This window comes from Chrysemys picta, chromosome 4 (assembly GCF_011386835.1).
Source record: "Chrysemys picta bellii isolate R12L10 chromosome 4, ASM1138683v2, whole genome shotgun sequence".
In the NCBI taxonomy this organism is placed as follows: Eukaryota; Metazoa; Chordata; order Testudines; family Emydidae; genus Chrysemys; species Chrysemys picta.
This window is the reverse complement of record NC_088794.1, coordinates 34,520,913-34,543,755: the sequence shown is the minus strand read 5'-3', so window position 1 is coordinate 34,543,755 and position 22,843 is coordinate 34,520,913. Positions and strand designations below refer to the sequence as shown.

Genomic DNA, 22,843 nt, shown 5'->3' with positions numbered 1-22,843 from the left:
GGCAGCTGGCAAATTTAAGATGAAGGGTGTAGCCCATTGGCCAGCCTATAGTCAGATAACGTGACAAGTCATTTTCATTCCTCTTTTGTATATGTAAAAAATGCTAAACATTTAGGGTACATCTACACTACAGGGGGGAGTCGATTTAAGATACGCAAATTCAGCTACGTGAATAGCGTAGCTGAATTCGACGTATCGCAGCCGACTTACCCTGCTATGAGGACGGCGGCAAAATCGACTTCTGCGGCTTTCTGTCGACGGCGCTTACTCCCACCTCCGCTGGTGGAGTAAGAGCGTCGATTCGGGGATCGATTGTCACGTCCCGACGGGACGCGATAAATCGATCCCCGAGAGGTCGATTTCTACCCGCCGATTCAGGCGGGTAGTGTAGACCTAGCCTCAGTTTACTGTCAACTTAAGTTGTCTAAAATACATAATGACACTACAAAAATGTTCTTAGAAAGAATAAAAAAAAGGTGCTGTCTGTTTCAATATACCACCCCAGTCATTCCTTTACATTTGCCGCAGTTTGATTTTACATGGCTTGTTCTGCCTTCGTTATTTATTGATTATATCAGCCCTTGAAATCTCTCTTATCCTTTCGGCTGCTCTTCTCTTTTTGAGACAGAATCCTGGGGGCAGGGGCGGCAGCAGCATATACTAATCGTCAGAGCAGAGTCTGGGCAGAAGGAGCTATGGGGCTAAATCAGCACCTAAAATCAGCGTAGCTCAACTGCATAAGCTGGTGGTGTGCTACTGACTTCAACCAGGTGACGAGCCAGCCCATTGCCCTCTACCCAGAGACTTGAACTGGCTTCCTGAATGACCATGGATGAGTCACTTAGAGCTTGACCCTGGGAGATGCTGAGTGCCTCCTGAGAGGTGCTGGGAGCACTCAATTCCCATTGACTTTACTGGGAGTCAGTACTTCTCAGGCGCCACTGTGCACCTCACAGGATCAAGCCCTTTATATCTCTCTGCCTCATTTTCTCCATCTGTAAAATAGGAGCAGATCTACTTTTCCACCCTTTGAAATGTAATTTGAGATCCTTGGATGAAAGCTGTACAAAATATTAATTATTAATATTTTCATATTGCAGCAGCATCCTTGAGAGAAGCCAACTGAAGAGCTAGGGCATGAAACAGCAGAGGTCACCTGTCTTTGAAAAAGCATCTATTGCAGAAGCTCCAGTTCAGGCTACAAGCCTGGGAAACAGCTGATCTAATTATGGAAAAGCTTCCCATGACAAAAAATAGGAAGATGTGCTCCACTCCCTCGATTGTGCGTTACATGGGCACTCAGCTAGCAAGAAGGCTGCAGAGGTTATTTACCCACTGCTGTATGATACCTGAATGGTAACAAATCATTTAAAAGAAAAGTCAGAAGTAAAATTTCATATTCCCGAAAGTGAGGGACTGGGTCATACCGATTTGAGCCAGGCATAGTGCAGATAGCAACCATGAAGGATTTCCCCATACAGTTCTGTAAATGAACTTCCAGCCTCCCAGCTTAGTAGTCCAGCCCTGGACCACTCCTGAGTGGAAGCTCTATGCAGGGGCAGCTCCAGGCACCAGCGCAGCAAGCGCATGCCTGGGGAGGCAAGCCGCAGGGGGCAGCCTGCCGGATGCTGTGAGGGCAGCCGTCAGGCTGCCTTCAGTGGCATGCCTGCGGGAGGTCCGCCAGTCCCACAGCTTTGGCGGTAATTCGGCAGCGGGGATGCTGAAGGCGCGGCACCGGCAGACCTACCGCAGGCATGCCACCGAATCCGCGTGGCCAGCGGACCGCCCACAGGCGCGCCGCCGAAAGCCGCCTGACAGCCGTGCTTGGGGAGGCAAAAACCACAGAGCTTCTCCTGGCTCTATGCCAAATTGTGTGATGGTTTTGCAATATGAATAAATATCCAGTGGTGACAGTGACAAGACACACCACGCTCACCTTCACTTGTGAACGTACAATGGGTCTGTTAAGGTAACAGACCACTGAAGTAGCTAACCCTCACGCAGGTGGGTACTAGCATTTGGTGTGGAGTCGTGCTTCCCTTTTATTGAGGAGAGCTGGATTTTATTTTATTATTTTTGCTAACGCTTTATTCTAAGATTCCATTAAGCTCTGAGCACCACAGTTCAGGCATTCCCATAGGGGAACCCTAATGCATTTTATATTCAGTTATTATTTTAGTTTGCTTTTGAGGAATACCTAATTCAGAGTGTGCACTTAACTCTTGTCATCAGTACTTCGGTATCCCCCAGTGACCAATGCTAACAGCATTTTGCAGCTGCACTTTCTTTCAGTTCCTGCTTTAACAAATGAATTAGAAGAAGTAAAGGATTTTCTTTTTTATGTTTGTTATTTCAAACACACAGGCAAGGATTTCCTCTGCCTCAAATAAAAGGTTAATACAGGGCTTCAAGACTCCAGGCAGGGAGCTGTTATAGAGGATGAAAGGGAAAATACAACCAATAGAGCTTTATAATTAATCAAAATTAATTGAATGCCACCAGATTCCCTATGGAATTAAATATTATACGATACATCCATTAGAGTGTCCAAAAGAATTCACCATGAGTAGAATTTCCTCAATGAGGTCCCAACCCAGCAAGGCAATTAAATCCATGAATTAACTTTAATGAGACTTAGGCACATGCTTAAAGTTAGGAACATGGTTTTAAGCATGTGCTTAAATATTTTGCTGCACTGGAGCCAAAATGAATTGGGTACAATTAGCTGCTTGTGACAATGCTGCTTCAACTCCTAAAATATGGTATCACCTTTGCAATACAAATAGCTTGATTAAGATAAATGGTGTTACCATGAAAAATAAACCACACACACCCCCCTAGCTGTCATTTCCATTTTAACTATCTCATCCTTTTAACACTATTCCGTGTCATTGAAGTATGTAAAGTGCTTGACCAAGGTCTAATACATCACCCTTATAACAGGCAATTAGCACAGAGAAATTTCTACAGAGGACAGAATACAGAATTCTTGCAAACCAACCTACTTACTATTGTAAGTTACTAACTGGTTATAACGGAAACTTTCCAGACCTTTATGGCTATCAGTAGTGCTCTGAAATGAGGGAGTAAGTGCTAACAGCAAGATGAGGGCTACATGTTCAATCCACTCCTTTAAATGTAAAACAAAGCAGTTTTAACTGGGAAGTGCCATGTTCAGAAATATGCTGTCTGCTCAAGAACCATTCACACAGGTGTTAAAACCAGTATTACCTGAAATAGTTTTAAACATGGAATGTTACCATAGCAAACCCAGGCAGAAGTACCTGAAGGAATTTATGATGACCCTGTTAGCTTTCATTCCCAAGGGCTCCTGCTGCACACTGTCAAACTACCTCGGGCATTAACCACACTAGCATTTTTCTGAAATTCTCCCAGCATTGCATTATAATGAGTGTAGTCACGCCAGCTGTAGCAACAGTGGGAGGATTATTGCAGACAGCACTTCAGTGTCTTTACCACCATATCATCTAAATATGTTCAAATGGTATGATGGTAAAAATGCCAGCAGGCACTAGCAACCAGTCTGCACTAGCAGTATCAATGGTGGAGTTGCAATAGTAAGAGCTTTTAAGAAAAATGCCAATGTGAAGAAAACCTGAGAAGGGCGTAGAAGGCCAGGTGCAGGTGGGTAAAGGCAGGGTAAAGGTGCGAAGCCAAAGGAATACTGCAGAGTGAACACCTAGCCACTCAGTTTTTCAGGATTTTCCAATGACTCTGGTGGGGGAGGTTTGAGGTCCATGTGCTGTGTCTGCTCCACAGTGAGACAAATCCTGTCCACCCCAACGGGATGGAGTCTTGAGTTTCTATTCTCAGAGTTCCCAAGTGTTTTCCAAGGCCATGTCTACATTACCAAGTTCTGTCGACAAAAGTGATGTTGATAGCCAAAATTTGACATCATAAAAATCAGAATCACATGTTCGCACTCACTCCCTCTGTCGGCAGAGCACGTCCACAGTGGAAGCACCATCATTGACAGTGTGAGCAATGCACTGTGGGTACCTATCCAGCTCGACACTTTGTCGCTAGACCTTGTGGGAAGGCAGAGAGGATCGCGGCACATTCTGGGACTGAGCTCAATGTCCCGTGATGTATTGTTTTCTGTCCCAGCACTCATAGACTCATAGGTCAGAAGGGAACTGTGTTGTGCAGGCGGTCAGACTATTTGATCATAATGGTCTCTTCTGACTTTAAAGTCTATGTGTCTATGATCTTCTAGTCTGACCTCCTGCACAACACAGGCCACGTGATCTCACCCACCCACTCCTGTAACAAACCCTGACCTATGTCTGAGCTATTGAAGTCCTCAACTTGTGGTTTAAAGACTTCAAGGTGCAGAGAATCCTCCAGCAAGTGACCCGTGCCCCACGCTGCACAAGGCGGCGAAAACCCCCCAGGGCCTGTGCCAATCATCTCTGGAGGAAAACTCCTTCCCGACCCCAAATATGGCAATCAGCTAAACCCTGAGCATGTGGGCAAGACTCACCAGCCAGACTCCCAGGAAAGAATTCTCTGTAATAACTCAGATCCCACCCTATCTAGTGTCCCATCAGAGGCCATTGGGCATATTTACTGCTAATAGTCAAAGATCAATTAATTGCCAAAATTAGGCTATCCCATCATACCATCCCTTCCATAAACTTATCAAGCTTAGTCTTGAAGCCAGATATGTCTTTTGCCTCCACTGCTCCCCTTAGAAGGCTATTCCAGAACTTCACTCCTCTGATGGTTAGAAACCTCCATCTAATTTCAAGTCTAAACTTCCTGATGGCAAGTTTATATCCATTTGTTATTGTGTCCACATTGGTACTGAGCTTAAATAACTCCTCTCCCTCCCTGGTATTTATCCCTCTGATATATTTATAGAGAGCAATCATATCTCCCCTCAGCCTTCTTTTGGTTAGGCTAAACAATCGGAGCTCTTTGAGTCTCAATGGGCTTTCTTTCCCAGAATTTTTGCAACGGCCCTTCTTTGTGGTGCACTCTGTATCTTTGTGAGAAGGGATGGATCCTGCAGTGCTCTCCTATGCTCTGTTAACTGTCATGAAGACATTGTGGATAGCAGTGCAGTTAATCTTGAAGTTCCTACCCGAAGAAGACTACCAGGCGCCCGACATGATGCGTTATATGGATAGGCGCAACTTTAGATTGCTTTTGGCATTCTCAATGGGCTTTCTTTCCCAGAATTTTTGCAACGGCCCTTCTTTGTGGTGCACTCTGTATCTTTGTGAGAAGGGATGGATCCTGCAGTGCTCTCCTATGCTCTGTTAACTGTCATGAAGACATTGTGGATAGCAGTGCAGTTAACCTTGAAGTTCCTACCCGAAGAAGACTACCAGGCGCCCGACATGATGCGTTATATGGATAGGCGCAACTTTAGATTGCTTTTGGCATTCTCAATGGGCTTTCTTTCCCAGAATTTTTGCAACGGCCCTTCTTTGTGGTGCACTCTGTATCTTTGTGAGAAGGGATGGATCCTGCAGTGCTCTCCTATGCTCTGTTAACTGTCATGAAGACATTGTGGATAGCAGTGCAGTTAATCTTGAAGTTCCTACCCGAAGAAGACTACCAGGCGCCCGACATGATGCGTTATATGGATAGGCGCAACTTTAGATTGCTTTTGGCATTCACAGAACAGCTGCATAGGGTAGGCCGTCACTTTTGGGCTTGGGAAACAAGCACTGAATGGTGGGATCGTATCGTCATGCAGGTCTGGGATGAAGAGCAGTGACTACAGAACTTTTGGATGCGGAAAGCCATCTTCCTGGAACTGTGTGTGGAGCTCGCCCCAACACTGCAGTGCAAGGACACCAGAATGAGAGCTGCCCTTTCGGTGGAGAAGCATATGGCAATCGCTGTGTGGAAGCTGGCGAATCCAGCCTGCTACCAGTTGGTTGCGAATCAATTTGGAGTAGGGAAGTTGACCGTTGGGGCTGCATTAATGCAAGTATGCAGGGCAGTAAATCGCATCCTGCTACAAAGGACCGTGACTCTGGGAAATGTGCGTGAAATAGTGGACGGTTTTACAGAAATGGGTTTCCCTAACTGTGGGGCACGCCTCATGGGGAAAAGAGCACACACTCTTTGCAAGGGTCGTGGCACAGCATACTAGGAAAAAAATTCTAAAATTCTTCCACACTTTTCACAGGCAGGGGTCATTCTAGCAGACATCTCACTGCTAAGGGTAAGCAGGGAAGCGAGGGCACATTTACCCCATGCTTGTGGCTTCTGCCCTGCTCCCTATGCTGCTTGCGTATGTGCCGCTTTGGTCCCTGCACGGGTGATTGCCGAATGGCGTGGGAAAGTTTCCTACAAGGGGAAAGGAACAAAGCAGCTCTGCCAAGGAACCTTGGGCAGAGGATTGCTGAGTACCTCCAGGAAAGTTTCCTGGAGATCTCTCTGGAGGATTCCCGTGAGATCTTGGCATGCATCAACATCCTGTTCTGCCATACTGATTAGCTACACGGGGAAATGTCCAGCTCACAGAATCACAGCCAGCCTCCCACATTTCTAGACCTTGAACTCACCTCCACACTACACAAACCACAGCCACTTAATAGGCTTCTCCTCTTCTGCTTCTTGCTCACCAGAAAGCAACTGCTGAGACTGGCTAGATACCTCTGGAATGGAGAACAGTTCCTGGCTGCCTGCCCCACTGGGTGACCCTGCTGGAAGCTCCACATCGTCGTCTAACTCCACCTTTTCATCAATAACTTCATCCTCTGGGTTAGGTCCTTTTTCCACCGCCTCCAGGCCTGCCAAAGTATCCATGGGGTTCTTGGGGGTGGAGTCGCCACCAAGGATAGCGCCCAGCTCCTTATAGAATTGGCAGGCCTTAGGTGAAGCACCGGAGCGACGGTTTGCCTCCCTCGCCTTATGGTACGCCTGCCTCTGCTCCTTTATCTTCACTCTGCACTGCAGCATGTCCCAATCATAGCCCTTTTCGCACAAGCCTCAAAAAATGTGCCCCTAGGTATCCCAATTCCTACAGCTCAAGCGCAGCTGGGACTGCACAGCCTCCTCTCCCCATAAACTGATCAGATCCAACAGCTCAACAGTGGGCCAAGTGGAAGAAAGTTTGGTGCTATATGTTAATTTCTTTCATCAGACTGTGAACCCCTTCCTCATACTGGCGAGCAGCTGGGTACAAAGAGACTATTCCTGGGAGTAACTCCCAGGAATTCATCAGTGTAAATAAGAGGTTCACAATCTGGCCCTTTGCTAATAAAGCCAAACTTCAAGGAGGAGGTGACTGTGGCCTCTACATAGTATATTTGAGAGCAGGTTGGTAAAGGCATCTGCTCACATTAATCTACTCCACAGGTGTGTAGCAGAGATTAGGTAACACATATGCACATGCTTACCTGTGCTGGTAATGTTCAACACAGCTAATGGTGTCAGGATTCTAGGTGGCAATTTTCAATGGGTTTTAAGGGAGCCAAATGTCCAATTCCCACTGAAAATCCCAGTCCTAACCCTCAATTTCCAATGGCACTAACTGCTCCCATAATCAACCCCACCCCTCTTCAAAGAGCCTTCACTGTTTCTATTCCTTAAACTGCCTGGTATTATTTTAGTCTGTCATTTAAAAATAATAAAGTTAATGTTTATTTATGCTTTTCCATTTATGGGTGCTAAATAGCAGGAGTACATACTACTACCTATAAATCAGAAAAGGGGGACATGTGAATTAACAAACATACTGAAAAATGATCTTCATAGTTACAGAAGACAGTAAATCTAGACTTTTTTCTGTGCCTCTGGGAAAACAGTCATAATAAAAATAAAGACAGATGTTAAAAACAGAGGGACTGAAAAGTTATTACTGGTACATCACCATGCACCTTATTTGCATCGCTTAAATTCTTAAAGGGCCCAAACCTGTGAAGTGCTGAGCTCAACTGGAAGTTCATGGGGTTCAGCAACCAGAAGCAGCTCAATACTTCGTAGGATTGAGCCCCAATGCTTTGCTTTTGTCAGTGTAAAATTGAGCTTAACCTCTTCATTATTGCCTCTTAGAATACCTAAGCAGCCACACATCATAAAAGCTAACTCATAAAAAATGGCCTGAATATGTATCCTGGGTCAAGTGCTAGTCTGTGCCGATGGAAGCACAATGAACAAATAGTAAGGGCCAAATTCAACCCATATGTCAGTGGACATACCTCCTCTGATGTTAGTGGTGTTTGGGCTGCTTCCCCAGGGCTGAACTGAGCATTCGTGCTACAGAAGTGGCAATAATGGGAATAGGAATTCTCTTGATAGCAGCAGCTGCACACACAACCTTCTCCATTTAGACTGATTATTCTTGCCCCAGGGCAAAACTAAACTGCACGATGTGTATGTGCATGTGTTTGTGCATGCACAGATGTCATAGCCAGCTCAAGGATGTATATACCCAAACATAAGGCGCACTCTCTGTCATGCCACCCCAAAACACACCTCTGTTACTACTGTGCAGGGCCCCTGGATCAACCTCTTTACTGCTTTTGAAGGAACCAGAATCAGACAGAAGAGTTTCACCTCTCTTTCCCCACACTACAGCCAGTCCCGTCCCCCCAGGTGGCACCTATACGCAACATTCCACTAGGTCTGCAGCACTCAAGGGGTAAGTTATGGAGGGTGAGTGGCAAGGACATCAAGAGGAATGGCGTGCAGAAAGTGAGCTCAGACTACAAAAGAGAGATCTGCAGTGCAGCTGTGGAGAGACGCTACTCTCATTCCCCTTTCATTCCAATGCTAAGTATTGATGGGTTGTTCTCCGAGCCTCTCTCACTTTAGAACGAGGAGTACTTGTGGCACCTTAGAGACTCACAAATTTGGGTTTTAGCCCACGAAAGCTTACGCCCAGATAAATTTGTGAGTCTCTAAGGTGCCACAAGGACTCCTCGTTCTTTTTGCTGATACAGACTAACACGGCTACCACTCTAAAACTTCTCACTTTAGAGTGTCACCTCAAGAGCAGTTCGTGGAGAGGACCATAAAGCAAAGCAGAATGCATCTCTCACCGAACCTGAGATTGAGACAAGCTTTCACACATGGGGTGGGGGGAAGCAATCAATTCTAATGCATGAGCAACGCTCAATAATTCATTACTCAGAGAAGCATCTTTTAGTAAGAATGGAAACAAACATAAATTTCTGAGTACCACCCCCTCTGTCCTGACTAATAAGAATAGCCCAGTCTGAGTGGATGGGCTTTCCAGGGAGTTATTTTGCTCATCTGCATAGCAGCATTCTCTTTCAGAGCAAAAGGAGCGGCAGTTCTTTTCCCAAAACAGAAAAAACAAAACAAAAAAACCTGATAAGTGATTGACTGTAAAATAAACAAACAAATAAAAAATATTTTAAAAAATGCTGGTGCTATAGAGTAGTTAACATGCTGTTAAAGTGAGTGTCATGGTGATTTACATAGAAATAGTCTACTTTGCAGCCCAAGAGACAACTGTAAGTTAGTGTAAACGTGTAGCCAGATGCATAGTCACTCCCTCGCTAATCCTGCGCTGCACTCTCTAGTTTATCATTGTGCACATTCTGCAGCAGAAGGAATGAAAAAGAGGCATCGGTCTGTAGAAGTACACTATTAAATCAACCACTGAAAACAGACCTGAAATCAGCTCAGCCTTTTAACTTTTCTGTAGATTTTTATTTTCTTTTAGTCTTGTGGTTAAGGCAAAGCATTGGTTTCTAGTCCTAGTGCTGATACCGTCTTCCTTTGTAGCCCTGGGCAAGTCCCTTAACCTCGCTGCTTCAGACTCCCAATCTGAGTGGGGATAGTAGTACTGCCCTACTTCACAGAGTGCTATGAAGATTAATTAATGTCTGTAATAAGGGAGTAGAGTATTGGCCTCATGAACTTTACACTGCCAAAGAAGCAAGGGGTGAAGGAGGGCTGTTGGGGATCCTGTTCCTTCTCTGTTTAGCCTCCTCTTAAGCCAACTACAGGATATAATGATCATTCCCCATTTTATATTGGGAAGAATTTTATACACACATGTGTACCACTTACATACACACAGCCAATCAACAGCAGGCCTCTGGGTACTACAGAAACCTGTTGCTTTCTGAATATGTTTATTACACAGAAGCCTGTTGAGTCTGACTTATTTGTGATAAAGGCTTGAAAAGCTAATACTGTTTTCTTCTGATGTGCAGATGTTAGCATACAGTGTTCATTAAAAGATATTCCAACAAGCTGCATTAACTGGATAACCCCAGTGATTAGGCTCAAACTTCACTGATTTAGCCACATTTCTCACTGCACACCACACCAGTATGTATAACAATATTTTTATATTGTTAAGATCAGGAGGGCTGACATTACTCTCACATGCTGTAGGGAAATATTAGTTTTAGACTGCTAATGTTTTATTTATTTTTAATAAGCCTGGTATAGGGCAGAAACACAGGAAACGCAACCCAGATAATGACCACTGATCCACCTAGTCTAGTATTCTAGTTTTAAAAGATTAAGGGATTATGATCATTTAGTCTGACCACCTGCATTGCACAGGCCGTAAAAATCTCACCCAGTGATTCCTGAAGCAAGCCCAATAACTTGTGGTTGAACTAGATCATACATTTTAGAATGAGATTCGGTCTTGAGGTCAACCTTGTCATGGCTCCAGCACTGCTCTATACAAAACGATTCAAAGGAAAGTGAGTTCCTTCCCTTCCTCATCAATAGCATAACCAAACAATGTTGCAAATGTACAGGGCATGGGGAAATGGCGAATGGCATTCCTTCCTGACTCACGCTAGCAACCAATTTATGACCTGAAGAATAAGGATTATTATCCTTTGTAACTATTAACTCAGCCAGTGTAACAGCATTGAATAATTTATTAATGTAAACATACAATCCTTTTCCTTCCACCCACCCATATTTTACTAAACTATTCGCCTCAGGGAATTCTGTGGGTTGATTATATACAACATAAAAAGTGTTTCTTCTCTTCTGAACATGCTTTCTTTACATTTCAAGTACACCTCCTGTGCTTGTGTTAAGAGGAAAATGTGGTTGGCCTTCACTTTACCATTCATTATTTTAGATACCTCTATCATCTCTCTTCTTAATATCGTCCCTTTCCCAAACTAAATCATGCTAGACTTTTTAATCCCTCTTCATATGAAAGTTCCCTCCCCCAGTGCTTCTAATCATTTTCATTATCTTTCTCTGAAATGAGGTGACCAAAACTCAACGCTGAATTCATGGTGAAGTCATTCCATCAATTTACATAATGGCATTATAAAATTTCCATGCGACTCCCCTTCTTCTACAGCCAAATGTTGTATTTGCTTTTTGGAGTGCTGCTGGACATTCAGCAGATGCCTTCATTAAACTGTCCTCTGTGACGTGTACACCTTTCTCCTGAGAGGTCTCAACTAACTCAGAACCCATCCGCGGGCATGAGTAGTTTTAAATTGTCCCTTCCAATGTAAATTATCTTGCAAGTCAATTTTGAGTTTTACTTGCCATGCTGTTGCCTAATAAACTAATTCTTTTAGGTCTTTTTGGAGAATCTCTCACAATCATCCACAATTTTTAGTCTTCTAAATAAGTTTGGGCCTTCCAATAAATGGCAGCCATCTTGTTATTCACTATTCTACTCCTAATCCTAGAAGCACCTTGATATTAATGACTGTTTCTCAGAATGGAAAGACATTTATTCCTGCTCTTCACTTCTCAGCTCCTAAACAGTTTTTAATTCATGGCAGAATTTTATCATTCAACCTGCAGTTCCATAATAGTCTATTGTAAGAGATGTCAATAGAAGCCTACTGAACGCCTACAAATATTGAATCCAATGCTTCTTCTGGACTCCTTATTTTGTTGTCTCTTTTCAAAAACCCTAGTGAGTTAGAGACATCCAGTTTATCCTTACAACAGCTGTGCTCTTTTGTGGTGGAAACACAGGAATTGCCATACTGGATCAGACCAGTGGTCCATCAAAGTAAAATCTGAACACAGGAAACGAAGAGCTCTTGTATTAACCCGTAACACTATCACTGTGGCAGTTAGCTGGAATTTCATTAGACTGTCCAGAGGTTCTCTCGGGAACAAGTTTGACAGATGGCAACCTATTTGTCTCTGCCTTTTACATCTCGGGCATCCAGACTTTCTAACAATCTCAAAGTCACTTCTGAATTGTAAACATAATAAAAAAAACATTCAATTGCTATTAGCATCCACCTCTGAGGTACCTTTCTCTTTCCCATCCCTTCCCAGCTGAGCGTTCCCTTTTTTCCTAAATGGTGATTGCTTTGGTAATACCTCTGACCTTGACTTGTGCATGAGAGAGGGGGAGAGAGAACGCATGCAAGAGAGAGACAAAACTCAAGCCCTGGAAATCTGTTTATGTATTCTGAGAGCACATCTTCAGAGAGGGGTGACTTGAGAAAGAGGGACGCATGATGTGCATGCCAAGGCGAGCACTTCATGACTTATTTATAAGGGAAGGGGCATTAAAAAAATTGCTAAAGGAGAAAGAAGAGAGAAAAATCTGACTTACCTTGTCGGTGTAGACGAAGAACAGAATCACGATGGTGAGCTCCAGCAGGAATATAATTAACAGCATGATAAAAAACTGTCAAGAGAAGAGAGGACAGGGGAAGAAACAAAAACCCAGAAACATCAAAATCTGTTTCATCTTCCTCCAATAATTACATTCGGCAGGTCATGCATGAAAAGGGAGCTTTTGTTTTATGGACGGCAGGGTACAGAGTTACTGCAAGCGAGGTGTTTGCACCATGCAGCATTGGAAAGCACACAGTATGTCCAGACACACAGACAGCCTGTTTCTGCTCCTACTAACTTCAGTGAGAGCAGGGGCTTTTGTTTGTTTTTTTGTTTTGTTTAACCAAATCTTTGCAGTTAATGAAATGGCTTGGACGTCTCTATTCTTCTCATTCCCTACAAGGTGCTTCCCTCTCTGGAACAAGGAAGCCACAGGTCACTCCATTATGGCTACTGGGAAAGTGAAAGGAACATTTAAATGTTTGCGTACAAAGTTAGTATGAAGCCTTCTTCAGGCTAGGTATAAAAAACGTCTCAAAAGTTTGAACTGGAAGGTGTCTCATTTATACTTATAGCATTTTAAAAAAATTGTTCAGTTTAGCTTCTTGGCTCTGAGGAAACATCCCATCTAATGCCAAAAATGGGATTTATAAAAGTACATAAATTCTTGGATTACGGATTTCAAGTAGGAGTCTCAAAAGGGCTCAGCTCTCATTGACTTCAGTGGGAACAGAGGTAGGCCAACACTGAGCATTTCTGAAAATCCCACCTTTCACATTTTGTGATGAGAAAAAAATGTTGCCATTCCAACTCTAGACAGGCTGTGGTGCAGTCATGGCAGAATGGCCCTGTAGAGTTAAGAGACTGAAGAGAGCTACTAACCTATCTTTGTCTATCTCCAAGGTTTCCCTGCAATAAACAGGTCTGATGCAAAGTCCATTGAAGTAGACAGAAAGACTCTTATTGATTTCAGTGGGCTTTGGAACAGGCCCTAATTAACAGTTCATGGTGTTATAAAAAGAGGATTATCTAGAAATCACATAAAATCAGGAGGAGGACATAAGATTGCTCACAGGCTCCACTGCCCTCTACAAGTTCACACACCTACCTACCTGCAAGACTAGAATTTGATAACTTTGATTGAATGTTTTGATTGAAACCTCAGTTTCAGAGGTGGAAAAAAAATCTACTGCTCCTTTTGCTTCAGCCACTCAGCTGCAAACCTATAAAACTTCAATGGCTAAAAAAGCATTATCAGAGCTTTTCTTTGCCTGAAGAGTGGAAGCCAAACCTTTGAACCTATGAATTTCTGTGATAAAATAAAGGGCAAAAGATCTGGAGACAGAAAACAATTTTCCACCAGTACAATGGCACACATTTTGTTGCATTTGGCCCCCAAAGTCTTAAATTATGGTTTATTTTCACTTCTTCTTCGCTGGAATCTAAAGACTAGAGTGACCCTAGTACCGGAATCTACTTTCACCCAATTCTGGGTCAGGGCACCCATTCATGGCAGCAACCTCCCAGGCAGACCTCCTTGTCATTATCATCCAGAAATTGGATGAATTGGTGAATACCAGCCCATGTGTCATTGGTCTTTAATACTGCGATTTCAGATTGCAGCATAGTATTCAGTGAGCAGGGACAAAGTATATCAGCATGTACTTGAATGCCGTGGTACTGCAAGAACACTCTGTTCCTTGATACCTACCTCCACTGGGACATGTCACCCCTCATTAGAGATTCTGGCGTATCCATAAAATGTATGTGAATTATATTGTGTATGTCCATAAACTGCACTTTCCCTTTGAGAGTGTAAGGGGGCACTGGGCCAAAGCTGGTGAGTAGGTATATCACGGACGCCCCCTATTATTAAGGTTGCCCTACACTTCTGATTATAAGAATTTGTTTTCAGTTGCTCATAACTTTTCCTAACTTTGACCATTTTGGCTGAAATTTTCCATGCCAGGTGTCTGGCTCAGGCTGCCATCCCCACAGACCAATGAGCATACTCCAGCCTGCAGTGCTGACCAGACTGCACATGTGCTATCCCCCACAGACCAAATACTCATGCTCCATCCCCTCACAGATCCTACGCGTAACAGGACTGTGTGTGCTCCAGTCCAGGTGTACAGGGATTCAGAAGAACTTTCCTTATAATGGCTCCTCCCAGCTGCTCCGGGCTGGAGTGGAGCCAGGCACCATCACTGAGAGCAAGCAATTTGTTCCTCCTGTGCTTTCAATGACCCCTCTGCTGGGATGCAGGTAGTGTGGCAGAGGAAGGTGTCTGATTCGAATACAGAGAGGATAAAAGCCAGACCGCAGGGGGGTGGGAACGTGGAAGGAACAGACTGGGACAAGGTGTCTATAAATCTGGAAATAGAGTGTGGTGGGGAGAGAGGAACTGGGACTACATGAGGGGAGGAGGAGACTGGAAATTGAGGGGTGAGATTAGGATTCAGACAGGGAGTCTGGAGGGGAAGTCTAGGATGGGCTGAGTAAGGACACTGGGATGAGAAGCATGAGGAGTAGAGACTGGCCTGGGTAGGTTAAGAGAATGGGACTAGGACAAGGACCCAGAAGGGGGTGGGGGAGGAGACAAGTCAGTAGAAATGGGACAGAGGGGGCCAAGCTTGGGGGAAATGGGCAGAAGAGTCTGTGTACACTAAACCACACTCTTCTCCAGAGCCTGGAATGGAACCCAAAATTCCCGAGTCTCTCATTCCTCTGCTTTCAATAAAAATCTACAAAACCCACTCACAAAGAGTGTGTCTCATCCCTTTCTAGGGTTGGTTTACACAGGGGATGACAACCTACTATTCTTATCATTTATGCTTTTAGCTCAACTGGCAGAGGTGTGGGTGGTGGATCCACAGGGTGGGTGTCAATACGATGCTAACCTGATGGAATTCCTGTTCTTTAAGTTTGCTTTAAAATAAAATAAATAAAAAAATATTAACAATGTTGCAAAGTCAAGCAGTCAAAAGATAGGAAATGTCCAAATTAAGGTTGTCTGTGGAAATCTAATTCGGTTTCCTTATACATCTGCATTATGATACAATTTTTAATTACAGGATCACATGCTGTTTTTGATACAGGAACCATGCTACTTTCTGTGCACAGGATGGATCTGCTCTTGTGATGAACTGGGGTTTGCGTAGTAAAGGAGGGTGTTATCTACAGGTTCATTTGTTGAAGTTGGAATGCGTGTAGTGAAATGATGGGATTGCAAGAAGAGAAAGGATGGTAGGAAGCTGAATGTTGCCCTGGGAGGAGTGGTTTACATTTCTGCCTCTGCCACAGAGGTCTCATGTGTAAGACTGAATCATTCACGGAGGTCACAGCTTCTGTGACTTTCCGTGACCTCCATGAATTTTGCAGTGCTTGTGCAGCTGACCCCAGGACCACCCCAGCAGCTTGGGAAGTCCCTGGGCCAGCCACACCGGCCGCTGCTCTGGCAGGCCCAGGCAACTGGTCCCCAGCATTGCCCTGAAGTAGCAGGGCTCCAGGCCGCACCCCAGCAGCAGTCTTCAGGAACGTCCCCCTCCCAGCAGGTAAGATTTAGTCACGGGTATTTTTAATAAAAGTCATGGACAGGTCATGGGGCCATGACTTTTTGTTTATTGCCCGTGACCTGTCCATGACTTTTACTAAAAATACCCATGACTAAAATGTAGGCATCATGTGATGCCAGGCAAGTCACTTAAGCCAAACTTTTCAGTGACTACTACTACTGTGTATTCCTCATTTTCTGCAGTTGAGTGTGCTCAGCACTTCTGTAAATTAGTCCCGAGTGTCAGGTTGTTCGCCCAGATACCACGATAATAAGAGCAACATAAAAATCTATTTAGAATGGAATAGCTCTGTGAACTTTCCAAACCACAGTATGTTAGGATTTCTCTCCATCTCTAAAGCCACAAACAAAACAAAACGATGATTTCTTTTCTCCACAAAATAATAGTATTGTTTTAAACAAGGCCTTCGGCCTTATATCTCTCATGTCGTGTCTCCACTGACAAAACAAGGTACGTTTTTACCATGGGTTAACTAACATGCATGAGCTATCCTGCTGTAAAAATATGGTGGAGACGAGGCACTATAGTTTGGCTGCCATGTAGGTGACGTCAACCTCAGGAAGGAGGTGCAGTGCTCATCTCGCCTATCTACCCTGTGGTAAACACTGCAGGTACCCTGTCTCCACCTAGGATTTTACAAAAAGATAACTATTGTGTACTTCTCACTGTAAAAAGACACCTTTGTAAGGAGTGAAGACAATTCCTCAGTGTCCCCCAGATGTAGCGGTATTACAGCTTAACCCTGCACACACTGATCTGATGGTCATAATCTCAGACACACGCACTCCTCCACCATACTCCTCCAGAACCTATCGCCACAAACTGACCTGATTTTTTCATTAACTTCCAAGGTGGAATTAAGTCAAACATGAGAGCCAAGGCAGGATTGGCATACAGCAGACAAGTGTGAGCCTACGCAACCCCGCATGCCCCCTGAAAACCCTCACCATTTCTTTTGCAGCCCCCTTTCAAGTGAGCTCCTGAACTTGGGTGATAAATAAGAAGAATAAAAAATAAGCTTTGCTGCTGTCCTGTGAGACTACAGGCTGTTGATATAATAAAGATTTATGTGCTGAGAAACAACAATCCCAAAGCAAAGTGTTCATGTAGAACTCCATAAAGAAGATTGATCTAACCTTGTAGCTAGAGATACTTCACCACAGCGCTTGTCAACATGGCAGAGGTTCACAAGGGGGGTTAAGCCAAAAATAATCCCACAGGCTCTAGGACTCAGTGGGAGTGAAGAAAGGGGAGGAAAGGAGATCCCTCCCTATCTTGCTGCTGCTGCTCCACCCCAATCCAATTCCAGTGCGACTTCTCAGCCCTTCCCCTCCACTTCCTTCACACCCCTCCCTCACCACTTCTCCACATAGAACTCAGCTGAGGGAGAAGAGAAGGGGACACTCAATGGGCTGAAGAGGATACTTTGGAGTTGATGCAGCCCCCAAAATTAAGCACAGCTAGTGTGTGTGGGGAGGAAGGAGAAAATAAAAGGAAGATCCCCACTTGCAACCCCACCCCCAACTAGTGCCAGCTCCCCTCATCCAGCACCGGGCTATGACTCAGAAGATCTGGGTTTATTTCCTTGTTCTGCCACAGACTCTCTGTCCAACCTAGGGCATGTCACAATCTCTCTATGTCTCATGGACCCATCTGTAAAATGGGGATAATACTTCCCTTCCTCACAGGAGTGTTGTGAGGATACATTAAGGAATGTTTTTGAGGCACTCCGACAAGACTGCTCCAGCCAGCAGGAAGTTAAATTGTGCTGGGGACAGGTTTGGCCTCTGGCAGCCCCAGGATCAAGAAAACAGAAACAGGACTTACAGTCACCTTTCTTCAGCTGCATTGAGCATGACCTTCAGGTAGTCGGGGGTCTAAACTTTTAAGTCCAGGTGAAAGGCAGCTTGCAAATGACTCTGGATAAACAAATCCTGACTGTTCAGCTATATGTATCACTGCTTCCTTCAAGATATTAATTTCCCCACATGCACACTTCTGAAATTCAGAAGCCCTCCTATTCGACTACACCTTTTGGCCCTTTCACATTAGATCTCAGAATGCAGTTGTCTTGATTGACTGGCAGAGGTTTTAATTTGCCCTTTGGTAGAAAACTACACTGAAGTAGGATGTTTTTAAAATGTATATGTTAGATCAGACAATCAAAAACAGTCACAAGCACTTTATAACAGAAAACAAAGGATTTATAAGACAGGCAGCATGGTCTGGTTTGTTACGCACAGAACTGGGGCTTTAGAGACCTACAGCCTAATCTTGGCTCTGACACTAATTTGCTGCTGTGTGGCCTTGAACAAGTCACAATCTCTGTTTCCACATCAATAAAAAAAATTAATATACTTATCTACCTCACCAGGATGCTCTAAGGATTTAGTACAGTGACGTTTGTATAGAACTTGGAACATGTGAAGTGCTAAGTAGTAGTAGTATTTCTACATATGCTGTCACAGTCACCCTTATGGTATTAGTGGCCTTTCATCTGAAGATTCATGCCAGAACGCTTTTGTTGCACTTCACAGTTCTCTCAGCCATACCAAAACACAAGATGACTCTCTCATAACATGCAAGGTTCCCCTCCACTCATGGTACATGCTCATAAAAATTATACACCAGTATATTTTCAGTACACACTATCTGGAGCATGGTGTGTATCTCTAGGTTTATTAATGTACCTGGTGCTAAAGCATACTGTGATGTTGCACCCCATAATGCTTTATGGGAATATGCTTCTGAATGTATATCTGACATAACTGGAATATGTTTTATGCTACATATGCTATGTAACATATCTGCAAAGATTATGAGCTACTGAATATATTCATCCTATTTGTATGCTTGTGTCATTTTTGTATTCAAATTTATGAATATTGGCTGTGTACTTGAGTTTAAAAGTAGCCTTAGTAAAGCATTTGGTCAGATTCTTAAGAAAGGAATGTGCAAATTAAGTGCCCAATCAAGAGACACATAACTGACAATGGATCTTGGAAGACCCAAATCCACATAAGAAGTCTTCCTGGAGACATTCAAGATAGCATGTGGGCAATGGCTGCTGCCTGTACAAACTGAGTCATGCATGGACATGTGACTTGCCCATGTGACTCCAAAACTCCATCTTGGAGCTAGATTTTGCATAGGAGAGAGGAGGGGGTCGCCACCCACAAGAGAAAGTCTATTTAAGCCCCTGGGAGCCTCTCCATTTATGCTCCTCCATTTTGTCTTCAGCTGGCTCAAGAGATATCCTTTGGGGGTAAAGAGGCTACCTGAAAGAAACTGGAACAAAGGACAGTAACCATGGGGGTGTGAGTGATTGCTGGATCCAGACTAGAAGGAGGCTAGTCTGTAAAAGAAGCTTACTGGAACATCTCTGAGGGTGAGATTTCATCTGTAATCACTTTCTTACTGTATTAGGTTTAGACTTGCGTGTTTTATTTTATTTTGCTTGGTAATTCATTTTGTTCTTTCTGTTATTACTTGGAACCACTTAAACCCTACTTTTTGTATTTAATAAAATCACTTTTTACTTATTAATTAGCCCAGAGTATGTATTAATACCTGGGGGGCCAAACAGCTGTACATCTCTCTCTATCAGTGTTATAGAGAGCGAACAATTTATGAGTTTACCCTGTATAAAGTTTACTGAGTATAGAATCTCCTTCAAACACAATATTTGCCCTTTCCATCAGAGGTCACCAGAAGGTCAGCCATCTTTTTTTTTGTTTAATTGGAGTTCAACCTTTCAAATGCCCCTGTAAGACACAAATGAGAAATGTGAAGCAATTGTTCATTATGGTTTGCCATCATCACTCCCTTTACAACATCTCTGATCCCAAATTTAAACTATGACCTTTCCCTTAGAGGTCACCAAAAAGCCTCAAGTCTTCTTGCATTTAAACCATTCACAGGGGTTTTTTGAGCCAAGTTCTTAAAGTCTGGTTTACTCATTCATTACACACCTCATTAGGGGAGGAAAAAAAGAAAAGAAATTTGACATTTCTATCAAACTGTGTGTTACCAAAAGGTCACCGATCTAACTTAGATTGTAAGCTCTTTGGGAAGGGGCTTCTTTTGTCTTGTGTTTGTTAGTGCCTCGCACAAAACTGGGGCTCCTTGGTGCTAGGAAAATACAAATAATAAATAGCAATTTTCAACACTCACCTCATGAGCCTTTTGCTATCTAATACACATCTGCTAAGAATACTAATGTTCCAAACTTCAGCTTCAAATTTCTGCTTTTTTAAATCAACCTGCTACATTTCCCTCTCCCCAGTGTGAAATTTCCCCTCCCCCCACCAAAAAAAATTAAAAAGTGGATTTAAGTCCTGTCAACTGGCAACTCTACAGGGTAAAAAATTAGTTGCCAAGATTCTCAAAAGTAAATAAGTGATTTTTGGGTGCACCCCAGGAGAAACACTTTAAAAGGACTTCATTTTTAGAAATGCTGAGGTATCTCAGGTTGCATACCAAAAAAATGAGGAAGTCAAATTCACTACTCACTCTGAAAATGTTGGACAGGAGCTTTACTGCACTGGAAAAGAACGGTTACTTACCTTCTGTAACTGTTGTTCTTCGAGATGTGTTGTTCACGTCCATTACACATTAGGTGTACGCACGCCGCGTGCACGGACGTCGGAAACTTTTTCCCTTAGCGGCTCCCGTCGGGCCGGCAGGGCCCCCTCCCTCCCGCCAGAGCGGCGCCCCGCTCTAGGGTATATATATCCCTGCCGACCCGACCCCTATGGTTCCTTCTTGCCGGAGACTCCGACAGAGGGGAAGGAGGGTGGGAAGTGTAATGGACGTGAACAACACATCTCAAAGAACAACAGTTACAGAAGGTAAATAACCGTTCTTTCTTCTTCGAGTGATTGTTCACGTCCATTACACATTAGGTGATTTCCAAGCTTACCATTGGAGGTGGGTAGGAGTCAAGGTACAACTGACTGTAGCACAGCCCGTCCGACCACCGCGTCCTCTCTGGTCTGATGGTGGATCGCGTAGTGGGCTGTGAACGTATGTACGGACGACCAGGTGGCCGCTTTACAGATTTCCTGGATAGGGACCTGCGCCAAGAAGGCCGTCAAGGACGCTTGGGCCCTAGTCGAGTGGGCCCGGATCTCTGGGGCCGGAACATTGGCGAGCTCATAACATGTGCGTATACAATGCACAATCCACGCCGATAAGCGCTGTGTCGAGATAGGCAGGCCTCTCATACGTTCCGCAATGGCAATAAACAGCTGAGGTGTTCTGCAGAATGACCTGGTCCGCTCCAGGTAAAACGCCAATGCCCTTCGAACATCGAGGGTATGTAGGCTGCGGTGATGAGGGTCCGTATGGGGTTTAGGGAAGAACACCGGTAGACAAATGTCCTGTCCCATGTGAAACTGCGATACCACTTTCAGGAGGAATTTGGGGTGCGGCCTCAGTTGCACCTTATCCTTATGAAAAACTGTATAAGGGGGTTCTGAAGTGAGGGCGCTCAATTCCGATACCATCCTGGCCGATGTGATGGCCACGAGAAACGCCACCTTCCACGAGAGGTGCATGAGGGAGCAAGTGGCTAGGGGTTCAAAGGGGGGCCCCATGAGCTTAGTTAGGACTAGGTTCAGACTCCACGCAGGGACTGGTGGGCGCGAGTAGGGAAACACCCTCTCCAGCCCCTTGAGGAATCGGGCTACTGTGGGGTTGGAGAACACTGACACTCCCAACTCTCCCGGATGGAATGCCGAAATGGCAGCTAAATGCACTTTAATCGAGGCGGGCGCAAGCCCCTGATGCTTGAGGTGTAGTAAGTAGTCCAGGATCGACGGAACTGAGGCCTGTAGAGGCTGTATGTGCTGAGGCTCGCACCAGTGGGAGAACCTTTTCCATTTGGCCAGGTAGGTCGCTCTTGTGGAGGGCTTCCTACTAATAAGGAGAATTTGTTGAACCTGGTGAGAACACCTGTGTTCTGCATCGTTCAGCCAGAGAGATATTCTGCAGGGAGACTTGAATGAGCTTGTGAATTGGAGTATCAGAAATAGGATGAAATTTAATAGTGAAAAGTGTAAGGTGATGCATTTAGGGATGACTAACAACAATTTTAGTTACAAGCTGGGGATGCATTGGTTAGAAGTAATGGAAGAGGAGACGGACCTAGGGGTTCTTGTAGACCGAAGGATGACTATGAGTAGACAATGTGACGTGGCGGTGAAAAAAGCCAATGCGGTCTTGGGATGCATTAGGCGAGGTATATCTAGTAGGGATAAGGAGGTGCTGCTTCCGTTGTACAAGGCGCTGGTGAGACCTCATTTGGAGTACTGTGTGCAGTTCTGGTCTCCCATGTTTAAAAAAGATGAACTCAAATTGGAACGGGTGCAAAGAAGGGCCACTAGGATGATCAGAGGAATGGAAAACCTGTCGTATGAAAGGAGACTAGAGGAGCTCGGGCTGTTTAGTCTGACAAAACGAAGGCTGAGGGGGGATATGATTGCTCTCTTTAAATATATCAGAGGGATAAATACCAGGGAGGGAGAGGAATTATTCCAACTTAGTACTAATGTGGACACGAGAACGAATGGATATAAACTGGCAGTGGGGAAGTTTAGGCTTGAAATTAGACGAAGGTTTCTGACCGTCAGAGGGGTGAAATATTGGAACGGCCTTCCGAGGGAAACGGTGGGGGCGAGGGACCTGTCTGGTTTTAAGATTAAATTAGATAAGTTTATGGAGGGAACGGTTTA

The 22,843-nt window shown here is 44.3% G+C and overlaps 1 protein-coding gene across 18 annotated transcripts in view; it reads right to left on the bottom strand.

The window, feature by feature from the left end:
- TSPAN4 (tetraspanin 4) overlaps positions 1-22,843 on the bottom strand; it is a 716,150-nt gene that overhangs the window by 65,359 nt on the left and 627,948 nt on the right. For all 18 annotated transcript variants that reach the window (XM_065594660.1, XM_065594664.1, XM_065594659.1 and 15 more), the window contains one exon: positions 12,530-12,604. In XM_065594660.1, the coding sequence (XP_065450732.1) occupies positions 12,530-12,604 (75 nt within the window). The remainder of the gene's footprint in view (positions 1-12,529; positions 12,605-22,843) is intronic.